This window comes from Podarcis muralis, chromosome 15, assembly GCF_964188315.1.
Source record: "Podarcis muralis chromosome 15, rPodMur119.hap1.1, whole genome shotgun sequence".
Lineage (NCBI taxonomy): Eukaryota > Metazoa > Chordata > Lepidosauria > Squamata > Lacertidae > Podarcis > Podarcis muralis.
Genome location: NC_135669.1, coordinates 38,637,708 through 38,660,611, shown reverse-complemented (window position 1 = coordinate 38,660,611; position 22,904 = coordinate 38,637,708). Strand labels below are relative to the sequence as shown.

Sequence of the window (22,904 nt, the reverse complement as noted above, 5' to 3'; positions counted from 1 at the left end):
ACTTAAAGGGAACCTATTCCAAACCCAAGCCAAGAGCTTCATAACTGACCGGAAGTTATGAAGACAGTGGGTACACCCCTCCCAGAAAGCTTTTAAAGGCAAGCCAGGGTGACCCTCTTGCCCTATGAGTCTGTTGCACATGCTCACAGCATCTGGGCAAGTGCTTCAGACCATGTACAGCAGCACGTTTGGAGCCCTGCTTTCATCAGGCTTTGTGATTTTGCACTGGAAAGATGGTCAGCCTGGCCAGGCTGAGCAGGGGGAGCTGTTAATTGGAAAGCAATGGCGACAGGCTACTGGGAGGGGGCTGGGCACCATGGACTTGCTGTCAGTTTCAGCAAGTAAAAAGTAGAGTAGACTGCAGCATGTTTTTCAAGCCAGTGGTAAGAGGCAGAGCGATACTCTGCAGCGAGGTCTCGTAGATTCCAGGCTGGTGGGATTTACTGCCTTTTCTTCTTCATTTGAAAACAGAATTCCTGGGTCAACCAACCATAACCAGGTGCAAAAAATAAAGAACAGGTTGTCTCTGGGCTACAGGTGGGGGAGGGAGAAATTCGTTTCAGTTCACATGAAGAAGGGGACCAACTAAGTCTACACTCTTTGAAACAATTCGCAAACCAAAGCACAGGAAGTCTTCGAAATTTTCAAAACAAAAAAATATTCCTTCCAGTAGCACCTTAAAGACCAACTAAGTTAGTTCTTGGTATGAGCTTTTGTGTGCATGCACACTTCTTCAGATACCTTAGATAACTTAGTTGGTCTTTAAGATAACTTAGTTGGTCTTTAAGGTGCTACTGGAAGGAATATTTTTTTGTTTTGACTATGGCAGACCAACACGGCTACCTATCTGTAATTCGAAATTTTCACTTTGCCAAATTTTGAAACACTGTTCTCCAACCAAGCAATGTGTACAAAAAAGCATATACTGGGTTAAAGTGTGTGTAAAAATGCATATAACTGTGCAAGTAACATATGGAAATGTGCTTTGTGAAAATATGTTTGTCTTAGGTAAAACAGTGTATAAGAATGTGCATTTCTGGAGAAACTCTGCACTAAAATTCTGATTAAAATTTTAACAAGGACTTACTTTTAGGATGGGGGATTTGTGAATTGTGGAAATGTGGAGAACTGAAATTATTACTGGAAAAATTTGAAGAAACCGAATGAGAGAAACCAACACATTGGGATATTCAGCCATCTCTAAGCCGAGCGCATGCTGAATCTAGGCATTTGTTTCCAGTACCAAGAACTAAAACTGATCTCAATGGTTCATTCACACAAAAGGCAATTTCTGGTTAGCTCTCTTCTATTTCAGCAGCCAAATTTAAGTGGAGGAAGGAGCCATATTGCTATAGCTATTGTTAAAAATAATAATAATAACATGCTGCAAGTCAGAAAGTTTTGCAGATCTCCTGCATATCACCCTGTAAACTAGGAACACAGGTCAAGCCATCTTAGACCTGCCCATAACAAACTGGCCATACATTCCCAGCTGTACCTGGGGTGTGCCACTGGGGTCTGAATCTGGGACCTCCTACATGCAATACAAATGTTCCACCCTTCTAAAGCAAGTTCCCAGTCCTCATGGTTCTGAATTCAGAGCTGGATTAAATAGGGGCATAGGAAGCTGCCTTATATAGGATCAGGCCATTGCCCCTCTATCTCTAATTTGACTGGCAGCAGCTCTCCATGATTTCAGGCAGGGATCTTTGCCTGCCTAGAGATGCCATGAGGGACTGAACCTTCTGCATGCAGAGCAGCAAGGCAGTTGCTCTGCCACTGAGCTATAGCCCTTCCCCTACCCTGTGAAGAACTCAGGTGGGTACAGCCCACTGTTAGAAAGAAAGGGGAATGGAATGGAGAATCCCAGAAATGGCTAGCTGGAAACCTAAAACAGGGGCACTTCATGCTGCAACAACTTGTTATCGTTCTCCTTCTCTCTCCCCTATCTGTGAAGGCTAGAAGTAAGAACCTCTATGGACAGAAGTGGTATACTCCAGAGGTCTTCTTGCAGTGTTTCTGATGATCAGAGACTTCTGTTCAGCCACCCTCAATTTGATCCAGCAAGGCATTACTTTATTTCAGTAAAGTAATTTGATCCAGCAAGGTATGCCTCCAGATCTCAGCCCCACCAATAAAAAAATAATCTTCATTAATTGGACTACTGCAATGCGCTCTGCATGGGGCTACCTTTTAAGGTGACCCAGAAACTACAACTAATCCAGAACGCGGCAGCTAGACTAGTGACCGGGAGCAGCCACTGAGACCACATAATACCGGTCCTGAAAGACCTACACTGGCTCCCAGTACGTTTCAAAGCACAATTCAGAGTGTTGGTGCTGACCTTTAAAGCCCTAAACAGCCTCCGTCCTGTATACCTGAAGGAGCGTATCCACCCCCATCGTTCAGCCCAGACACTGAGGTCCAGTGCCGAGGGCCTTCTGGCGGTTCCCTCTCTGCAATAACTGAGCTTACAGGGAACCAGGCCTTCTCGGTAATGGCGCCTGCCCTGTGGAATGCCCTACCATCAGATGTCAAGGAAATAAACAACTATCTGACTTTTAGAAGAGATCAGAAGGTAGCCCTATTTAGGGAAGTATTTAATGTTTGATTGCTTTTTTTATTATTAATATTCTGCTGGGAGCCACCCGAGTGGCTGGGGAAACCCAGCCAGACGGGCGGGGTATAAATAATAAATTTATATCCCCATGCAAGCTTGGCCAGAAAAGAGTCCAGCTGTTTTTGATGGGGTCTCCTCCCAGGGCAAGCACATTTACACCGCTTTGCAGCCTTAGCAGAGACCAAATTCCACCCTAGAATCATAGAATCATAGAATCATAGAGTTGGAAGAGACCACAAGGGCCATCGCGTCCAACCCCCTGCCAAGCAGGAAACACCATCAGAGCACTCCTGACATATGGTTGTCAAGCCTCTGCTTAAAGACCTCCAAAGAAGGAGACTCCACCACACTCCTTGGCAGCAAATTCCACTGTCGAACAGCTCTTACTGTCAGGAAGTTCTTCCTAATGTTGAGGTGGAATCTTCTTTCTTGTAGTTTGGATCCATTGCTCCGTGTCCGCTTCTCTGGAGCAGCAGAAAACAGCCTTTCTCCCTCCTCTATGTGACATCCTTTTATATATTTGAACATGGCTATCATATCACCCCTTAACCTCCTCTTCTCCAGGCTAAACATGCCCAGCTCCCTGCCAAGCTCTGATTTCTCACAGATCCCAAGGAAGGGCTTCCTAAAACACAAGGAATACAGGCTCTTGTTTTGGACAACGGAGCCCCAGGTGGGGTGAGCTGCTTCCCAAGCCCAAAGCCAGCAAGGGGGAAAAGGATGGGGGCGGCGGCAGAGGGAAAACGCCACTGCGATGCCAATGGCAGCGTGATAAAGACATCCGCCAGAGCAGCGGCGGCGGAGTCCCCAGTGTGCCACTGAGGGGTTCAGGGACTCTGAATAGTTCAAGGGCGAAGATAGCAATCCGGCGGAAGACAGAAAAGGTCACAGAGCGGCTTCAAACGCCCGCTCACTTTCAATGCTCATGCACTGGAATTAAGAGAAAGGAAAGGAAGCAGATTCACCTCCCTCACCTAAAATAATAATTTATTTTTTTTAAGAGCCAGCCTCCCTGCTGGAAGACTTTTTTGAATGGAAATTGGGGAGAGTGTGGAAGAAGGGAGCAAAGGAGCCGGGGAGGGAGGGAGGGAGAGGGACAAGCTTCCAGGGGAAGAGAATTATTGTGAGGCAATTAGATCCTGTTTGGTCTTTTCCCCTCTCTCCCACTACTTTAATTATACAGAAAAGCCACTAGTGACGAAGACGGGCTTGAAGAGAGAACTCTCCAGGTGTGCATCTGGTATTTAAATTAGAACCCAAGGTAGATAACCTTGGTAAGGAGGGAGGATTGAGGGGGGAGGTGTGGGGGAACACAAAATAAGAGTTTTATTTCAGGCCTTCTGAAAAAAGGGGGCAAGTGATTTCCATCAGTCCCTGGAGAGACACTCAAGAGATACCACAGCTCCTTTGTTGGCGCGACACCTATCAACGAATTTCCTCTTTGTTCCAAGGATCTCAGGCCAAAAGCAGCTTGGCTGTTTTTGTTTTTCCTTTTCCGATTTGGGTGTTGAACAGCAGCAGGCAAATGGGACACTGAGCCGGAGGAACAGGGAGGAAAGGTAGTGTGACGTCCTGTTTGCAACCACGGTCCTGACACAGGATCTGGAAAGAGGAGAGGGGTGGCTCTTTCCACCTGTGGTTCCCCGCAGAGGTTGGTCTTTCCTGCCCCTCCAGATAAGTGCCTGGGCAGAGCCTTAGGTGCCAGCTGAAGGCCAAAGAGCACAAAGGCCTCCTGCCTTCTGGTTCTCAGCCGTGCCGGACAAACCCAATGCCACCAGTCCAAATCCTGCTGAGAAAGGAGCTGCTTGGCTGCTGCTGCTCCTCTCTTGCTTTTCAAGAAACTGTAGCCTTGCAGAGTGCACAGTATGATGCTCTTGGGAGCTGCGCTAGAGATGCATTAGGTGCTTTTCTTAAGGAAACGATGGGAGTTTGTTGATTATCTGGAACCAAGCAGGCAGTAGAGCACTTGCCTTCCTTCCTCCAACCCATTCCCCACCACCACCACCAGGGTTTCTTAATACACTGTCCTAAGGTGGCGGTGTTGCCTGTCGGCATCTGAGCACATGGAAGGCTGATGCCACATCCTGGCAAGGGGTGTTGCCAAGTCCCAGGCCTTGGCCCTGAGAAGCAGGTTTAGTGGCCCATCTGCAGGGCTTCAGGGCAGCAGCTTTAAACTCGGGACCCTTAGTGCCTCTCAAGGCCCAAGTCAAGGAGTTTTGCAATGGTGGAGATGACTGTTCACCATGTTTATTTTAAAAGCTCACTTTTCTGGAGCTCATTCACTCACCGTTCTGGAAAACAGATGCTTCGCCCTCCCTACTTCCAATGTTTCTCCAAATTTCTTGGGAGAACATGGGCGGGAGGGGTAATATTATTGCTCCAGGGTTTTTTTAAAGATTTTTTTTACTGCTGAGTCTTGTGGCTGTGTGGCAGCCCCATGATACCTCAAGTCCTGACCTCATGACATCACTATGAGATATTTGGGTTGGGGATGCTGAGAAGTGGCAGCCTCACTGCACCCTTTCCCCAACCTGGTGCCCTCCAGGTGTCGCTGGCACAACAGGGCGGGCCGCCCCTGAGCAAAGAGATCGGATAAACTGATTAACATGCAACTTGTTATTGATGATTTAGGGCAGGGGTCGGCAACCTAAGGCCCATGAGCCACAAGCGGGCCACGGGGGTTGTTTAAACAGCCCCCAAACCACCCCCGAACCGAGTCACCACGCGCTGCGCTAAACCACAGACACGATCCAGCCCATGGACCAATCTCCACTGGAGTGAACCGGCCCAGATGAGGTAAACCTTGCTGGCCCCTGATTTAGGGCAAGGGGTGGAACTCAGGCCCGGGAGCCAGATGTGGCCCCCAGGCCTCCCTATCTGGCCCTTGAAACTCCTGAGGACATTGCCCCTCCCCAGCCCTGCTCTGTGGCTCCACAGAGTGCTTCTGGCCAGCTAGAGCCTGTCCTTGGAACTCCAAGGATGCCTCTTCCCTGCCTGGAAGGGTTATTTGGGTGTACGTCAGCGTGCGTACCCTTCGGTAATTAATTAATTAATACCACTTAATGCCAAAATCAATTTCTAAGCGGTTTGCAAAATACAAAAACCAGCCAAATATTAAACATCCATAATTAAAATGCACGCTGAAAGAATCCTTTAGGAAGGGAAGCATCATATTCACTGGCTCTGGCCCCGTGTGCTGCTGGCATGCAGCCACGCACCCCCAGAAGCTCTTTCGTGGGAGGATATAGTCCCCAAGCAGATAAAGGCTCCCCCACCCCTGCTTCTGGTTATCTTGGAGTTACTGGGAAAGGGCTCAGTGGGTAGTGCCCCGGATTGGCAAGTAGAAGGTCCTAGCTTGGACCCTTGGCATCCTCAGGTGGGGCCTGCCTAAAATCCTGGAGAGCCGCTGCGAGTCAGGGTAGACCATGTCGAGTTAGATGGACCAGTGGTTTGTACAAGGCAGCTTCCTAGGCTCCTATGGATGCAGGAAAGGGGACGAAAAGGGGAGTCTGATCCTGCACTGAGAAGCAAACAAGAGGCCCCACCCCCACCCATCTCCAGCCCCCAGCATGGAAAGAAACAGCTTGGTACCTGGCGGGCCCGCAGGGCGACCTTGGCATTGGTGGTCTTGCTGAGCTGGGTCAGCTCCGTCAAGATGTTAATGAGCTCGTCCGTCAAGGTCGGATCTCGTCCGCACAGCTGGTCCTGGAGAGGAGGAGGGGAGAAATATGGGAGAAGTGATTTGCAAACGTTTTGCCCAAGTGCCGCGGACACGGAAAGAGCGGGGAAGGTTGCAAAAGGCAGGAAAAAGCGGGGAAGGGTTCAAAAAACAGCAGCAACAGCCCTCAAGTGAAAGAGGTTCATGGCTGCAATGGAAGGAGTTTTCCAATCCTTCTTATGGAAATGGCCCCTTCTGTAAACACAAAAGGATACACCCAAGCCATTGACAGAGAACAGATCACTATTATTTTTTTAAAGTCATTACTTAAAATATTTTTTGTTTTAATGTTTTTTTATTTATTGTGGTGCAGCACCATCCATAGACATAGTGCTGCTGCCTTGTTGTGGGGGTGGTTTTTGTAACATAAAGGTGGCTCGAAAGAAAAGACATTAAACAAATGATTAAAACGTTTAGCGCTTTTTTCAGATCATAATAATACAGAAGCAGAGCAGGCCTCCAGGTAGGGCTGAAACCTGGAAAGCTGCTGCCTGTCAGTGTAGGCAATACTGAACTGGATAGACCAATGGCCTAAGGGAGCTTCCTATGCTGCTATGTTCCAATGTAAAATCCGTACACTGGGAAGACTTTGCAGGGACATTACAGTCTTGGAACTGAGCTCTGTTCCCTGCCCAGCCTGGCCCACTCTGCAGCTCCTTTCCTTGATGTAGGCAAAACAGCCACTGTCACACACCTAAGACAGGAGAATCAGGGGAACTCAAAGATCTGCAGAGAATGTGGGGGGAGAACACCCTCAAAATGAGGACTGAGCATGCTCAGCACCCCCGGAATGGTGGCTGGCAATGGAATGGAGTGTCCTGAAAGAGGGCAGGGAAGGGGGTGTGGAATGGAGCACCCTGGAAATGGGCATGCCTCACATCCTCAGCAGGAACACTTCACACTGCAACTTTTTTTAAAAAAAGGATTTTAATTTTTTGCGGGCTTCCATTTCTACCTCTGCCTAGCACACGCTGCAGGCCACCACGACGTGGGCCTATTTGCAGGCTTCCCAGAAAGGCACCTGGGCTGGCGACTGTAGGAAAGAGAAGCAGCAACACTGGATTTGGGGATGGGGTGGGGAGATGGGACCTTGTTCTGGTCCAGAGTGGGGCTCTTGTTATAGGGCCTGTTTCGCCCTATAGGGAGGGAGACAATACAGTGGTGCCTCGCAAGACGAAATTAATCCGTTCCGCGAGTCTCTTCGTCTTGCGGTTTTTTCGTCTTGCGAAGCACGGCTATTAGCGGCTTAGCGGCTTTAAGAAAAAGGAAACAAACTCGCAAGAACTCGCAAGACGTTTCGTCTTGCGAAGCAAGCCCATAGGGAAATTCGTCTTGCGGAACAACTCAAAAAACGGAAAACCCTTTCGTCTAGCGAGTTTTTCATCTTGCGAGGCATTCGTCTTGCGGGGCACCACTGTAAGTCCCTTCCCATTTTAAAAAATTCCTCAACAGGTGATCCAAGCGAAAAAGGAAGGAAGGAAGGAAGGGAGGGAGGGAGGGAGGGTGTTTGGGACCAGGGAGAGAAGTTTAAAGCCCCTTCCTCCTCGGAAGAAGAAATCGCCAAGCGAACGACAACAAGAAAACAAAGCAGAGCGGCGGCACTCTCATTGGCTCCGGCCTGCCCTGATTGGCAAAGGCGGCGAGCGAAAAAGCCTCAAACGGGTTCTTTGACAAGGCCTAACGCCTCCCCGGCACCCCCATGTAATTACACACTTGAGTGACTGGACTCTGAAGAAAATTGAAGGCCTGAGCTGCGAACAGCTGCCATTTTCTCTCTCCATCATGCCGGCATGATTACTTGAGAAATGAACAGCCCTGGCTCAAAGCTACTCCAGAATTCTCAGAGGAAATATGGCTCCGTGTTCAAATAATGAGATTCTTAAGGCAAGCGTTACTTACAATCACACCGCAAAAAAAGAGAGAGAAAGGAAGGGAGGAGGAGGGGGAGAGGAGGGGGGAGAGGGCTTTTTTGTTTTGTTTTTCTAAAGCAAGGTATATCTTATAAATTAGTATTTAAAGAACCCGGGGACTGTCTGGGCAGCCATGTTACTTGTCAGCTGTTCTTATTAAAGAGGGAGGGAGGGAAGGGCTTTGGTTTTTAAAATTTGAGATTTGGCAATTGATTTTTTTTAGTGACAAGAATCCACAAAGTCTTTAGCAAAAAAAAAAAGGTGGGTGGGTGAGCAAGGGGAGATGAGGGGGTTGGGAAGGAGAACTCCATTAATTAGCATCTTCGAAAGCATGACACAGACTATGATTGATGCCATCAATCCTGGTGTTAACTCTCCCACGTGACCCATAAAAAGGCATTTTCTTCACTGAAGTGTTATTTTTAAAATGAGTCGAAAGGGCTTTTCCCTCTCCCTCCCTCCCTCCGCTCCCCTTTTTTCAGGAACTGAAAAACTGGGGTACAATGCCCATGTTTCAAATCTATTTTTTAAAGGTGGGTGGGATGTTAGCGCCTCATCTTATAGCAAATAAATCCAAACGCAGAACCTTTGGTCCTCCAGAGGTTGGTGAAGAGAAGCTCCCCTTGGGCCATGCTTGCTGTGGGTGCTGGGAGTTGTAGTTCGACAGCCTCCGGAAGGCCCAAAGGTTTCCCACACCCGCTTTGAGGGTTCTTGCCAGTTAAGTCCTACTCAGAGTAGACCTGCTGAAATTAATGGGCCTACGTTGCTGATGTCTATAGACTTCCCTCTGCCTAGGATACAACCCAGAAAATATATGATGTACCATATTTTTCACTCTATAAGGCGCACCAGACCATAAGACGCACCTAGTTTTTGGAGGAGGAAAACAAGAACAAAAATATTCTGAATCCCAGAAGCCAGAACAGCAAGAGGGATCGCTGCGCAGTGAAAGCAGTGATCCCTCTTGCTGGTCTGGCTTCTGGGATAGCTGCGCAGCCTGCATTCGCTCCATAAGATGCACACACATTTCCCCTTACTATTTAGGAGGGGAAAAGTGAGTCTTATAGAGCAAAAAATACAGTAATTAGAGAGGCGTCACAGCTAGAGGGCAGAGCATCTGCTGGGCATGCAGAAGGTTCCAGGTTCAATCCTTGGCATCTTCAAGTAGGCCTGGGAAGGACCCCCATCCGAAACCCTGGACAGCTACTGCCTGTCAGTGTGGAAGGGACTAGCTTATATGGCAGAATGGCCTGACTCAGTATGCAGCAGCTTCCCGTGTTCCTTCAAGCTTTCCAGCTATGCATCGAGTCCTGCGGATGCCAATTTGCACTTTGGGACAATGTGTTACATTTGGTATCCGAGCTGACTGCTGTGTCTGTTAGGGAGAAGAGAAGCCGCAGAGGCGCAAACTTTTCTTCCTTTCTTTTGTTTAATGCTATCTTATCATTTGTCCCAATGCCCTGGGTGGTCCGTACATGACACAGACCTCCAGATGTTGCTAGACTGCAACTCCCTCCCTTTCCTAAACACTGGCCGTGATGGCTGCTGGGACATGGCAATCCAACAACATCTGGGAGGCACCCAGATGGAAAATGGATACAGCGACATTGTTTTGGGGTAAGCGGCAGCAGTGGCTGGACTGGTGGGGCAGAACACAGGGAGACCAGATGTTGGTGGAGACAGAACCAATGAAGACAGAGCCACTCCATGATTGGTTGTAAGTAAGATGACAGGCAGGTGGTTTCCCATTCACCCGAATGGATTAATCTCTCTTCCTCTCTCTTTCATATATACTCATGCATGTACAATTGCATACACACACACATATCCATTTAGATACATTATTTGCAGCACCAGCAAAGAAAACCAGGGCAGGTATTTTGAATAATGTGTTAGCGGATGGCAAAGGCAACTGTTTAATCTGAATAAACTAGATCACAAGAAGCCTTCAGACAATGTGGCTCAGTTATGCTTTGTATGCTAAGTGAGAATCGGGACCCTTAATTGCTTATGCTTTTATGTCAGTGTTTTGGGCATGCTATAGCCTATGGCTGCAATAAGTAAATATTGATTGCATTCCAAAAACAAACAAACAAAAAAACCCTCCAAACCAAACTCTGACTTACAGAAGTTTGCACACTAGTCAGAGTAACTCAAGGACGTCTGTGCCCAGTTGCTGGCCACAGATGTACCGGTATATGTGTGTGTGTGTGTGTGTGTGTGTGTGTGTGTGTGTGTGTGTGTGAGAGAGAGAGAGAGAGAGAGAGAGAGAGAGAGAGAGAGTGTGTGTGTGTGTGTGTGTGTGTGTGTTAAAAAGGCTCCAGACAAGCAAACAAACCTCTGAGCAATGAATGGGCTAGAAAAAGTCCAGAAAACAAAACCTTGTTGACTTACGATAAGCATTGTCACGAGAAGATTCTTCTTGGTGACTTGGGCGTGGGAGAAGATGTAGTTGAGGACAGTGTTCATGTCCGTTTTGTTCTCTTCTCGAAGGGCGAAGACACACTTATCGTAGTGACCTGCAGCCAGAATGCAAGGTGTTATGTATATACCGAGGATCCTTAATCAGAGGCGCCTTAATAGAGATCTTGCCTTACAGCAGATCAGAGAATTTGCCCATTACAATATTGTCCACACAGACCACCACTGGCTCTCCAGGTCTGAGGGCACTCCTATACTGTCAAAGGTAGATGCCGATCTACCAGTAGACCTCTGACTGCTTTTGCAGTGGAGCCACAAGGTTTTCTTCTGTCTCTCAGTTGTAATAATGAATAGCGACAATGGCAATAACAAAACAGCTTCCCTCAGCTCCCACCCTGCCGCCCACCGCACTTGAGCTTGGTTTTTCCTCCTTCCTGGTGCTAGGAGAGAGCACTGCCTCAAATCCTGGAAAGCTGCTGCCAGTCTGAGTAGACAAGAGTGGGTCAGATGGACCAACGGAGGCCTCCTGTCTTCCTTCCAAGAACAGAGAAGGACGTTCCAGCTCCGCTTACCCGTGGGGTTCGGGTGATGCAAGCCCATAGCTAGCAACCTGAAATTGCCTGAGCCCAACAGGTAAGTGGAACTCAAATGTCAGCAAAGTCAGCACCAAGAATTCCATAACAGGGGTGCTGCTGTGGAGAAGACCCTCTCTGTGTCCGGAGACTGGACCCTTAATCTGTCAGGTAGCTAGCCGTGCGCCTTATAGCAAGCCAGAGCACTGGTCCACCTTGTTCAGCATTGTTTACACTGGCTGGCAGCAACTCTCAGAGCTGACAATGGAACGGACTCCCTCGAAAGGTGGTGGACTCTCTCCTTCGCTGGAGGTTTCTAAGCAGAGTTTGGATGGTCATCTGTCATGAATGCTGTAGCCAAGATTCCTGCGTTGCAGGGGGTTGGACTAGATGACCATTGGGGGTCCCTTACAACTCATTCAAGATTCAAACACGAGTCTTTCCCAGCCCTTCCTAGAGAGGCAGGAGGCTGAGCCTGAAAGCAAATGTCCTACCACTGAGCTATGGCCCTTCCAAGGTGCACCCTCTGCTCATACAGAAGACGGCCAAGCCAAGAAGCCTCTGCAACAAACAGAGCCTGCTTTGCACACAAATACTTGTGCAAAGTGAGCCTCGAGGGGAAGGCGCTTGAAACGCCACCTATCTCCCTCCTTAGCCTGCCACCTACCCCATTCACTGCTCCTTAAGAGAAAAGCCAGAACGCTGGATTTTCCATTACAAGGTCATCTGCTGCACCGATCTGAAGTGGAAATTAATCTCCCAATTCTCAAGAAGAGGATAGCAAGGCTTGCAAAAAGGCGACAGCGGGAGCGTTTCCCCTCTACGTATCCAGAACTGAGAGCTGTGCAGTCTGCTACTGCCACCTGGTGGCCACGGGCCGCGGAAGGACATTAGAAGAGTCCTGTAGCAGCTGACCAGGCCAGAAGCCCCTCCAGCATCCTGCTCTCACAGCGGCCAGCCAGAAGCACACCGCCCCCCCATGGGAAGCCCACAAGCAGGACCTGAGTGTGGCAATAGCGACTCTCCCCACTTGCGAGTCCCAGCAACTGGTATTTAGAGTCAGAGTGCCTCCATGAATTTGCCTGCTCCTTTTTAAAAGCCATCAGAGTCCAGGAGTTGCAAACCATTTTAGGTTCACAAACACACATGGATTTTTCATTGTGCTATGGGTGCTCCTCCACTCAGGTTTCTTTTCCAGAATGGTTAATAATCAGTCCCTCTTCCCAGGCAACTCTGCAGCTCCTAACAGCACCTTTAGCCAAGTACAGTTCCCAGGATTCTCTGGGGGAAGCTGCGACTGTTTAAAGTGGTAGAACAGTACTTTAAATTATGGTGCGGATGGAGCCTAGCTCTTGCCTAAAGCGTGCATGGGGTTAACTTGTATTCAGCATAAGCTGCCACCTGGTGGCCAGACTTCTTCTTGCAACACTTCTATCCAAGTTGCAAAATAAAAGATTAAAGAAAGCATACAGCCACGCTCTGCTTGTGCCTCACACTTTGGCCGTCTCCACCCTTCATCAAGTCCCCTCCACCCACAACCAAAACTTTGCATCTTGAAGCTGTGCGAGACTTACCATGCTGAAACTGAGTTTCCACCTTTAGGTATTGTCGTAGCAGGTCCATGACTACAGTCTTCATGTGCCCTCGGTTGCCACTCCGGTACCTGTAATGAAAAACCCCAAGTGAAGCAGCTAGCCCTCATGATCATATGATTCTGGACTTTGTCAAGCTCTCCAGCGGCAAAACTCAAGTAGACTGGGCGCTCCAAGAATCCAAGTGCTGGGTCCATTATCCATCACTGAATCCCTTGATCTTGTAGCAGAGCATGGTGTAACAGAGTCGAGATGGAATGGACCCTAACAAATGGAATCTCCACCTGGTCTTCATTTTATAGGATTTTTAAAAAGGGGGAGGGACTCCCAACATACAGCAGCTTGCTTTATGTGTCACAATAAGCCAAAACACGGTTTTGTGGAAATCGAAAAGTGTGCAGGCTCTCAGAGGGGAGATCTCAGTAGAGATCACAGCCACCTTGCACCTCGCTGGTCATTTTGATGCTGCAGTAAACCATAGTTTGGCTTAAGTTAGAATGTTGCCCAATCCCAGGGTTTAACTCTCCTAGGTGAACCAAAAGTCATAAACCAGACGAAAAACTTTAGCTACATCTTGTGGTTATTCTGGAAGGAGCGAAACCACAAGCCCTAGTTCAGATAACATGCTGATGCCAAACCATGGTTTAGCTAAGTATAGCAGCAGAATGACCAGTGATCGGGGAGGGGTGGGGCATTAATGTAGGGGTGGGGGAACCAAGGACTGGGGAGGAACAAAACAGCCACAATCTCCTCTCCCAAAGTCTGCATGTTCCTGCTAAGCCATAGTTTAGGGGACCCCAGTTACAACCAAGTAGTGAACCAAGCAAGTAAATTTCTTACAGGAACAGGTATTGAGGGAGGGAGAGAGGGTGGAGCAAATCTGCCCAGTAACTCCAATGAAGGCTCAATGATGAGAAGAGTCCCACTCCTACTATATTAGGAGCCAGGGGCTCAGCAAGACCTCTCTGAAGCAAAGGCAAGGTTTTGGAGCTCTGAGAGCCCTTGCATGCTGGCTGCTCTCATCTGCGGGAGTTTTCGGAACAAGAAGGACGCTGCATTAGATGCCACAACTCCACACTCCTTGTCGCCTTTGCAGTTGGCCCCCTAGGTGTACTTGCTATCAGGGTTCCTATCCGGGAGCAGGAGGAAGCATACAGAGAGCCCTCCCAGTGATGCCAATGGGCACTGCTCTGCCCTCACCCTGACACACTTCTGACGCCAGGCTCACCTCTGCACCAGCTGCACGATACTCTGGGTGTTCATGAAGAAGACCTCTCGCTCCGATTTGCGGTTCAAGGTGGCCGCGTGGCTGTCCAGGATGTTGGCGATCTGGGGGAGGGAAGGAGAGAAGCGTGAAACCAGGGATGGGGAACCATGATTCGAATGCGGGGCCCCGGGCCTCATTAAATGGCCTTTGGATGTCTCCCAAGGCCACACCTCTCACGGGCCCTACTCTGTCCCTCCTCCAGGGCTTTTGCTTGGCAGGAATGCATCCTTGAACTCTGACAATGCCTCTTCCTTGCATGGGTGGAGGAGACAGAGGGGCATGTGAATGTGTGTTAAACTGGCCTGCTGTACACACAGTAAAATTTGCATGAGTGGCCCTGGCCATTTTTCCGTCTGGCTCCACCCAGCACTGGCAAGCGCCCCCTCGGAAGGGAACACATCCCTTGGGCTGAGAAACATTCCCCACCCTTGAGTCCAAAAGCCCATGAGGCTCAAGTTAAGCAGGTCTTGGCCTGATCAGTGCCTGGGTGGGACACCACCCAGATATAGTGCCTTGAGCTCCAAAACAGAAGAAAGACAAAATATAAATGTAATCAAAATAATGTGCATACGCCATTTTGGACATCACCCTGACCCTCTCTTGGCAAGTCCCATTCCACCCAGCATCCCAAAACAAATGCCCCTCCTGCTCATTCTTCCGCAGAGCAAAGTACTTTTCCCGCTTACTTGCTGGCTGGGAAACTGGCAGAGGACGGAAGTGATGTTGCTGGCATACTGGGCCATTTCCTTTTTGATGGATTTCTCCACGTTGGGAGGGATCCTCCCAGAGACGCTCGTCATGATGTCCTGAAGTTCCAGGAGAGGCAAGGAGGGATCTCGGAGGGTCTTCATTAACCGCTCGACCCAGTCTTTCAGCTGGATTCAAAAAAAGAAAAGGAGGAAGGAAGATGAAGGATATTTCTTCTGTTTTTTAAAGGGGGGGGGGGGAGAGGACCATTGGAAGCTGCATAGAGGACAGAGATTTTGATGATAAATATATGTGGAAATTTATGTTCAGCATGTCAGTGTATTATGTGTGGTTTACAGATTGTATGCACTGTGTTTTGTAGTTTAAATAAATCATCATCATACGGTATTTCAAATAAGATAGATGTGTATTAGATTTTTACATTCATTCACAAATAAGCAGAAATTTAAAGGCAGGCAACTTCTCAGAAGTTATTTTCAGCACCCCCCAAAAAAAAAACTCTTCCCCCACTGCCCCTTGAAAAACTCAAACGCTGCCGCAAGAGTTTTGCAAGTAGCAAATAACATGCAAATCTTGATATGCAAACACTTATTCCAACGGGAGGATTTAAATGTAGAGAGACAATTAAGAACACAGGCATTTGTATCACAAAGTTTTGAAGCCCCCATTGCACACAACGCGGGGGGGGGGGGAGAGGGGGGTGCCAGTGGTACCTTGCAGCCAAAGAAGGGCTCTGGAAGGCAGTATCCATTCATGACATTCACAAGGTTGTCGAGGACATAGTGGAAGACACGGTGGAGTTTCTCTCCCCGGAGCGCCGTGCTCTGGATCTGCGGCAAGGCCCCCGTGTGGAACTCAGCCTTGGGAGACCAAGGAAGACACAATTATCACAAGGGGGAAACCATGGCTGCGGTGTGGGATGGAATAGCCATAAAGATTTTTCTTTCTCCGATTCATCTTTATTGGTTTTTTACAACAGAAATGCTTACTTAATGTAAGATCACATATGAAGTTTCAATTTCTTGTTGGTATACAAATGTTTCCAAATCATAATAGAGAAAAAACAAATATATATTCTTTGTTATTCCACTTATTGATGTTCTAATTACTTCTGACTTTCCTCCCCTTCTTACTTGGTTCTTTTAAAGTTCTTGGCTGGATGCCTATCATTGTGAATCCAGATTGTTGGTAACCAGCTTATCCGCTACTTTTTGATGTTTCTCATTACAAGAGTTAATCTAAACCAGTCAAAAAAATTAATTCTCCCCAGTGGTCTTTCAGGTATTGTTTAAATGTATTCCAACCTTTGCTAAATTTTTTGTTTTGCTTGATCCCTTATCTGTCCCGTCAGTTTATCCATCTCAGCATATTCAGTTTGATCTGCCAATCTTTTATTGCTTGTATCTTCTCGCTTTTCCAATTCTGTGCAATCAAAACCCTCGCTGCCATGGTGGCGTACATAAATAATTTCTTTAGATCTCTTGGGATCTCCCTAAAAGAAATGCCTCCGGTTTTTTGGGGAATGAGATTTTAAACATCTTTTTCAACTTGTTATCCTTTTACAAGTCCTCCAGACATGATATACATCGATCCCACCGCCTCCTTACATTTCCAGCATCGATCTGAATTATTTTTGTACATCATCACTAATTTCCTCGGTGTTATATACCAGCGATAGAAGACCTTCCTGTAGTTTTCCTTAACAGAATAACAAACTGTAAACTTAAGATCTTCCCTCCACAGTTTTTGCCAATCTGAGAGTTGCCTGTTATGGCCTAAATCTCTTGCCCACTTTACCATGGCAGATTTTACCTACTCATCCTTCGCTGATCATTCTAATAAAATTTTATACATTTTAGAAAGTGTTTTGTCATCATTATATATCAAGTCTCTTTCAAACCTTGAAAGTTCTTTATTAAAGCCCCTTTTCATCTTGTTTGAATAGGTCATGTATTGGGTGGTGCTGTAAGCAATTGCTCACTCTACTTTTTATTTCTTCAAAGTTCTTGAGTTCTAATTGGTTACCCTCTTCACAGATAATTTCTTTATATGTAACCCAATCAGTCATCATGTTAACCTTTTTTACTGTCATGGCTTCTGTCGGCAATAGCCACCAGGGTGTCTTTTGTTCCAGGATACCCTTGTTTTTTAAGCAGACTGCATATAGGGACCTTCTTATTACATGGTTCGTAAAGTTTCTGTGGACTTTCCCCTTGTTATAACATAACTAAGCATGCCAACCAAAATGATTGTTAAAGCCCTCTAGATCTAATATGTCAGTGTTTTTTAATACCAGCCATTCCTTAATCCAAGATAGGCATGCGGCTTCATGATACAGCCATAAAAAATCATTGCCAGGCCTGAACTACTACACCAACTGTTCCCACCTACTCAGGCTGGCCTGCTGGGCACCAAAACGCTTCCCGTTTCAGCTGGAATTTGTCCCAGGCAACATCAGCTCGGCCCTTCGGCACCAGCTCTCAGGAACTGACTCTCGGCTGCCCTCCAAAAGCTGCCTCTGCCCCCCAACCCCTCACCTGCTGAACTCGGCTCGGGTCATCAAGCTGCAGTTTGGCAATGATGCAGCCGGGATCGAGCGCTGCACCGGCACGCTTCACGTAGTGGATGCAGCCTGACTCCACGGCAGTCAGAGTCATCACCATCTTCATCACCTGGGAGGCGAGACAAGACAAAGCAATGCGATCAGATTTCCATGGTATTTTGCTTTCCTTTCTCTCCCTCCCCACCACCCATACAGTCTGAACTACCAAAAAGCTAGTTCCAAAAATCCATATTTAATCATTTCATAAATGCTTAGACAGAAACTTCCATAGAAAGTCAAGGGCCTCAAGTGCTAAGGAGAAATTTAGCAAAAGTTTGCATTTGCAATCGCTGGAACCAGTTCATTTTCACATCTCCCAGTTTGCCTATTAAAGGTAAAGGATAAAGGGACCCCTGACCATTAGGTCCAGTCGTGGCCAACTCTGGGGTTGCGGCGCTCATCTCACCTGTTCCCGGTGTACAGCTTCCAGGTCATGTGGCCAGCATGACTAAGCCACTTCTGGCAAACCAGAACAGCGCACAGAAACACCGTTTACCTTCCCGCCGGAGCGGTACCTATTTATCTACTTGCACTTTGACGTGCTTTCAAACTGCTAGGTTGGCAGGAGCAGGGACCGAGCAACAGGAGCTCACCCCGTCGCAGGGATTCGAACCACTGACCTTCTGATCGGCAAGCCCTAGGCTCTGTAGTTTAACCCACAGCGCCACCCGTGTCCCTATTACCTATTACTTGAACCCTAATCAAAGGCACATCATTATCAAGCCATGATATACAGGCTTCTGGGTTTCTGTTGCTTATACTGAGCGTATCTGGTGAAGTCTGAGGATGCGCCAGGAATGGAAACAAATGAGACCTTGGAGAAGGAAGGCGCTTCTCCAAGCATTTCCAAATATGTACAGTGGTTGCCAATGACAGATTCAGGACCGGTACTCATCATTCCTCAAGTCATTTTGCAAAAAGCAATCATTCCTCACAGGGGAATGTTTACCCCCCACTTCTATTTTCACCCATCCAATATTTTATTGCTTTTCTGTCCTTTTGTTTCCTTGCTTATGGTTTTATCCTTGATTCAGGCTTGTTACATCCATGTTGTACTTTCAGCATTTCCATTTGCACAAGATGATCCCTAGCATAGCTTTTGATCCCCGTCTGAATTGTTGGCAAAGGCTTTTAGCCGCAAGGAGCAAAAGTTTGACCTGAGCAGAGGAGCTCAGATGGTCCTTGAAGGAAGAACCTAGCGGGGCCAAAAGGGAGGGGGGATTTACCTCAATTTCGGCATAGCACTGGCCAGCAAAGACATGCCCTCCGTCTTCCACCACGTACTGGATGAGCTTCCCCGCTGAAGGCGAACGCAGGATGGACGGGTCATTCTCCTTCTCAAAGACGCAGGTCTTGTTGCCAATAGTGATGCGGTACCTAAGCAATGAGGCACAAAGGCAGAGAATGAAAACAGCATCAGCATCTGCCTTATAGTGACCCCAGGCCTTTGGTCCGTTCAGCTCAGTATTGCTACACTGAAAGGCAGGTAGCGGTCCTTCCCAGTCCTGCTTGGAGATACCAGGGATTGAACTTGGGACCTTCTGAATGCAAGGTAGAAGCTCTATTACTGAGCTCTAAGAAGCTGCCTTACGCCGAGCCAGGTCATTGGGTCTATGTAGCTCAGTATTATCGATGCTGAATGGCAGTAGCTCTCCACTGATTTCAGGCAGAGAACAAACCCGCCTGGGGGACTGAACCAGGGACTTCCTATGTACAAGGCAAACCCTCTGCCACTGACCTACGGTGCTTCCTCTAAAAATAAAACAAGATTCTAGTCCTCATGGTTCGCAAGCTAATTTAAACAGGAACATAGGAAGCTGCCTTATGCCAAGTGGCCAGCTTTACATCTGCAGGCTATCAGCATCAGGATCAAGCACCCCCCAGCACACTGCTAACAAATCTCCTTGCCTCTGCATGCGACAAGCAGAAGCAGGGTAGGATAAGTTGTTTTTTAAGTATGCATAGAGAAACTGAAGTCGTAGCCCTCTGTTTGCTGTTGAGCTGCAACTCCAATCAACCCCAACCAGCAGGCGCAGTGGGTGGATGGCAGTAAACAGATTGAGGTTGAATCCTGACAAGGCAGAAGTACTGTTTCTAGGGAACAGGGGGCAAACAGGTGTGGGGGACTCCCTGGTCCTGAATGAGGTAATTGCGCCACTTAAGGGCCAGGTGTGCAGCCTGGGAGTCATTTTCGACTCACAGCTGTCCACGGAGGTACAGGTTAATTCTGGGTGCAGGGCGGCTTTCTACCAGCTCTATTTGGCACACCAGCTGAGACCCTGCCTGCCTGCGCCCTATCTCACCTGAGCGGTACATGCCCTGGTTATCTCCCACCTGGACTTCTCTACATGTGCTCTACATGGGGCTACCCTTGAAGGGGACTCGGAAACTTCAACTTATCCAGAATGTGGCAGCTAGGATGGCGACTGGGAGCAGCCACTGAGACTATATAACACCAATCCTGAAAGACCTACATTGGCTCCCAGTACGTTTGGGAGCACAATTCTTCTTCCTTCTTCATTTGCCAAATATTAGTTTACCAAATTTTTAACAAACCAATGCTAAATCACATCAGATTTCATACAGTTTTTTACAATGAGTTGACTTCCAGCTCTTTGTCCTAGATGCTTTCACCCATTGCTGCTTGATATTACATATTTATTTCTAAACCGAGTGCAATTCAGAGTGTTGGTGCTGATCTTTAAAGCCCTAAAATTTGCTAAGCATGCATAATTTGTAAAGAATGCAGAATATTTAGCAGAGGCTTGATGTTTTCAACTCAGGTGTATACCCAAAGTTGATCACCAGTGACCATTAAAATATTCATGGGGGGGATAGGACAGGACTCTACCTGTCCACTTCCTCTTTCATGTAGGTGGTGTAGCTGCTGCCATCGTAGGACAAGAGCAGACCTCCATCGCTCAGCCGGTGAACATCCACCTCCACGCAGGAGCCATTCATGATGACGACATAGGAGTTTGGAGACTGTCTAGTCACCTGTAAGGGCAGGAGGAACAAGGGATGAAGATGGACTCCCAAAGCTCATGTGAAACCTTTGGTTTTGCGTTACCTGGTTTAGGCTTTTTGGGGTGGGGAGGGGAGACAGTGGAGTAGCATCCAACTTAGTCCTACTCAGAGGAGACCCATTTAAATTAATACGCCTTGTTACTCTTGTCCATTCTCCACCCCCACCCACATGACATGGGTCTACACTGAGCAGAATTATCAGTGGATACAGCCAGTGTTTCCTGTCCCTGTACAGGTATTGCTCCCCCTCAATGCGATGTGCAATAAAATGTTGCAGCGTAAAGAGCTCCCGTTTCCCGTTTTAGGAAGAACTACCGTAAGCCACTCTCAAGTCCACGGGATGTAAATCACAAGAAATGAATGACCCCCTATTCTGCATTTACATGGAATTGTCACCAAAATACAGTGGTACCTCAGGTTAAGTACTTAATTCGTTCCGGAGGTCCATACTTAACCTGAAACTGTTCTTAACCTGAAGACCACTTTAGCTAATGGGGCCTCCTGCTGCCGCCACCGCTGCACAATTTCTGTTCTCATCCTGAAGCAAAGTTCTTAACCTGAAGCACTATTTCTGGGTTAGCGGAGTCTGTAACCTGAAGCATATGTAACCTGAAGCGTATGTAACCCGAGGTACCACTGTATACCTTTTGCACTTGGCGGCCATGGGATCCCACTCTTAACAATCTGCTGTGAGGCACATACCTTCAGCACGTATTTCTTTCCTTCATAAATAAGTTCCACATCCACTGTATTCAGCAGCGTATGAGCAGGTAAGACTTGGCCCCTGAAAGTTTATTGTGAGAGGAAAGAAATTAACAACTGTATAACTAACTCTCTTCCCTGGGATACTTGGCAGCAGGGGGAGGGGGGGGGACTACTGGAATTAGTTCGCTCTGACCATCACTGGCTCTGGCTCCGCCTACTGATGGGGGTCCCTGCTTCGCACACACACACACACACCCCACCCGTCCAAATGGGAAACCCATGCTTCGGCATCACAGCAAAGTCCAGCATCCCGTTTTGCACAGCGGCTAACCAGATGCCTCTCCTGGGAAGCCCACAAGCAAGTCACGAGCGCAAGCCAGCGTAAGCTCCTGCTCCCCAGTGAACCGGAAGCTTGTTTCATTTTCAAAGTTCCTAAAGGGCTTCGCCTCACCTCTCTAAGGAGTGCAGGAAATTGGAGACGCTGTTCCGAAAGCCCACGTCAGCCACGTGCAGAGCCCCACACACGACTCCCAGCATGGTGTCTGGTCTCTCTGCCTAGAAAGAAAGGGAGGGAAAAGAGGCGGGAATAAATGTGGACACTTTGCCAGCCCAGATTTAACTGGCAGTTTTCTATGAGAGCGTAACGTAAGAGCTTAATCAGGCCAAAGGGGGCCCATCCACTTCAGTACAGTGGTACCTCAGGTTAAGAACTTAATTTGTTCCGGAGGTCCGTTCTTAACCTGAAACTGTTCTTAACCTGAGGTACCACTTTAGCTAATGGGGCCTCCTGCTGCCGACGCCACGCAATTTCTGTTCTCATCCTGAAGCAAAGTTCTTAACCTGAGGTACTATTTCTGGGTTAGCGGAGTCTGTAACCTGAAGCGTCTGTAACCCGAGGTACCACCGTATCCTTTTCTGACAGTGGACAACCAGAAGACCCCAAAAGAAGCCCCCAAGAAGGACCTGACGGCAACAGCAGCTTTGCCCGCCTGTGATTCCAGGCAAGTGGAATTCAACGGCATACTACCTCTAACAGTGGGGGCAGAACATAGCTGTACCCTCTATCAATTTATCTAATCTTCTTCTAAAGCCATCCAAGTTGTATTGTTATTTACACCCTTCTTCTTTTGGCTAACAAAATGCCTGGCAGCATTTGAAATCCATCTCAGATAACAATACACTGGGGGTTTATTTAAAAAAAAAAAGGGGGACACAGGGAGTCTCCCTACCAGTTGACATTTTATATATACGTGCCCCAGGCTGGTGAAGCGGAGCGCTATTACCTCTGGAGGGCCAAAGGTTTCTCAGGTCTGGTTTAGGGCTTTAGAGAGTTATCTCACAAAGCAAAGAGGGAAACGAAGGAGAGAGGGAAACTGACGATGTAGCTACGGCATCTTGCATCTAGTTGTTAAGGATAGATGGATTTTTGAAACCAGAATTTTAGGGGCAGAGGAATCCAGGGGGAAATGAACCAAGCCACACCTGCACTTTCTCTGCAATCAGCCGGTCCAGCCAGCCAGTATCAATGCAGTTTTGCTGAAAGCTCTCCGTTTCCAGCAGCTTAATCAAGTACTCCACGGTGGTCCGGAAGTCCCCCCGGATGGAAAGCTCTTTCAGGGCCACGACCATGTTCCTGAAGGGGTGGAAAAGGGGTGCAGTTGAAGGTAAACCACCATCTTGAATACCTGTTGTAATGTGCTGTGCTAGATGTTGCATGATTTTAAAATAACATTTTTATTACTTATTTTGTTTCTTCCTTTCC

The 22,904-nt window shown here is 47.8% G+C and overlaps 1 protein-coding gene across 6 annotated transcripts in view; it reads right to left on the bottom strand.

The window, feature by feature from the left end:
- ACACA (acetyl-CoA carboxylase alpha) overlaps positions 1-22,904 on the bottom strand; it is a 193,989-nt gene that overhangs the window by 126,745 nt on the left and 44,340 nt on the right. For all 6 annotated transcript variants that reach the window (XM_077919430.1, XM_077919432.1, XM_077919431.1 and 3 more), the window contains 12 exons: positions 22,625-22,775; positions 21,594-21,697; positions 21,140-21,221; positions 20,262-20,407; positions 18,637-18,787; positions 17,346-17,480; positions 15,522-15,668; positions 14,787-14,975; positions 14,062-14,162; positions 12,816-12,904; positions 10,643-10,767; positions 6,212-6,325 (listed from right to left, as the gene is read on the bottom strand). In XM_077919430.1, coding sequence (XP_077775556.1) covers positions 6,212-6,325; positions 10,643-10,767; positions 12,816-12,904; positions 14,062-14,162; positions 14,787-14,975; positions 15,522-15,668; positions 17,346-17,480; positions 18,637-18,787; positions 20,262-20,407; positions 21,140-21,221; positions 21,594-21,697; positions 22,625-22,775 — 1,534 coding nt within the window. The remainder of the gene's footprint in view (positions 1-6,211; positions 6,326-10,642; positions 10,768-12,815; positions 12,905-14,061; positions 14,163-14,786; positions 14,976-15,521; positions 15,669-17,345; positions 17,481-18,636; positions 18,788-20,261; positions 20,408-21,139; positions 21,222-21,593; positions 21,698-22,624; positions 22,776-22,904) is intronic.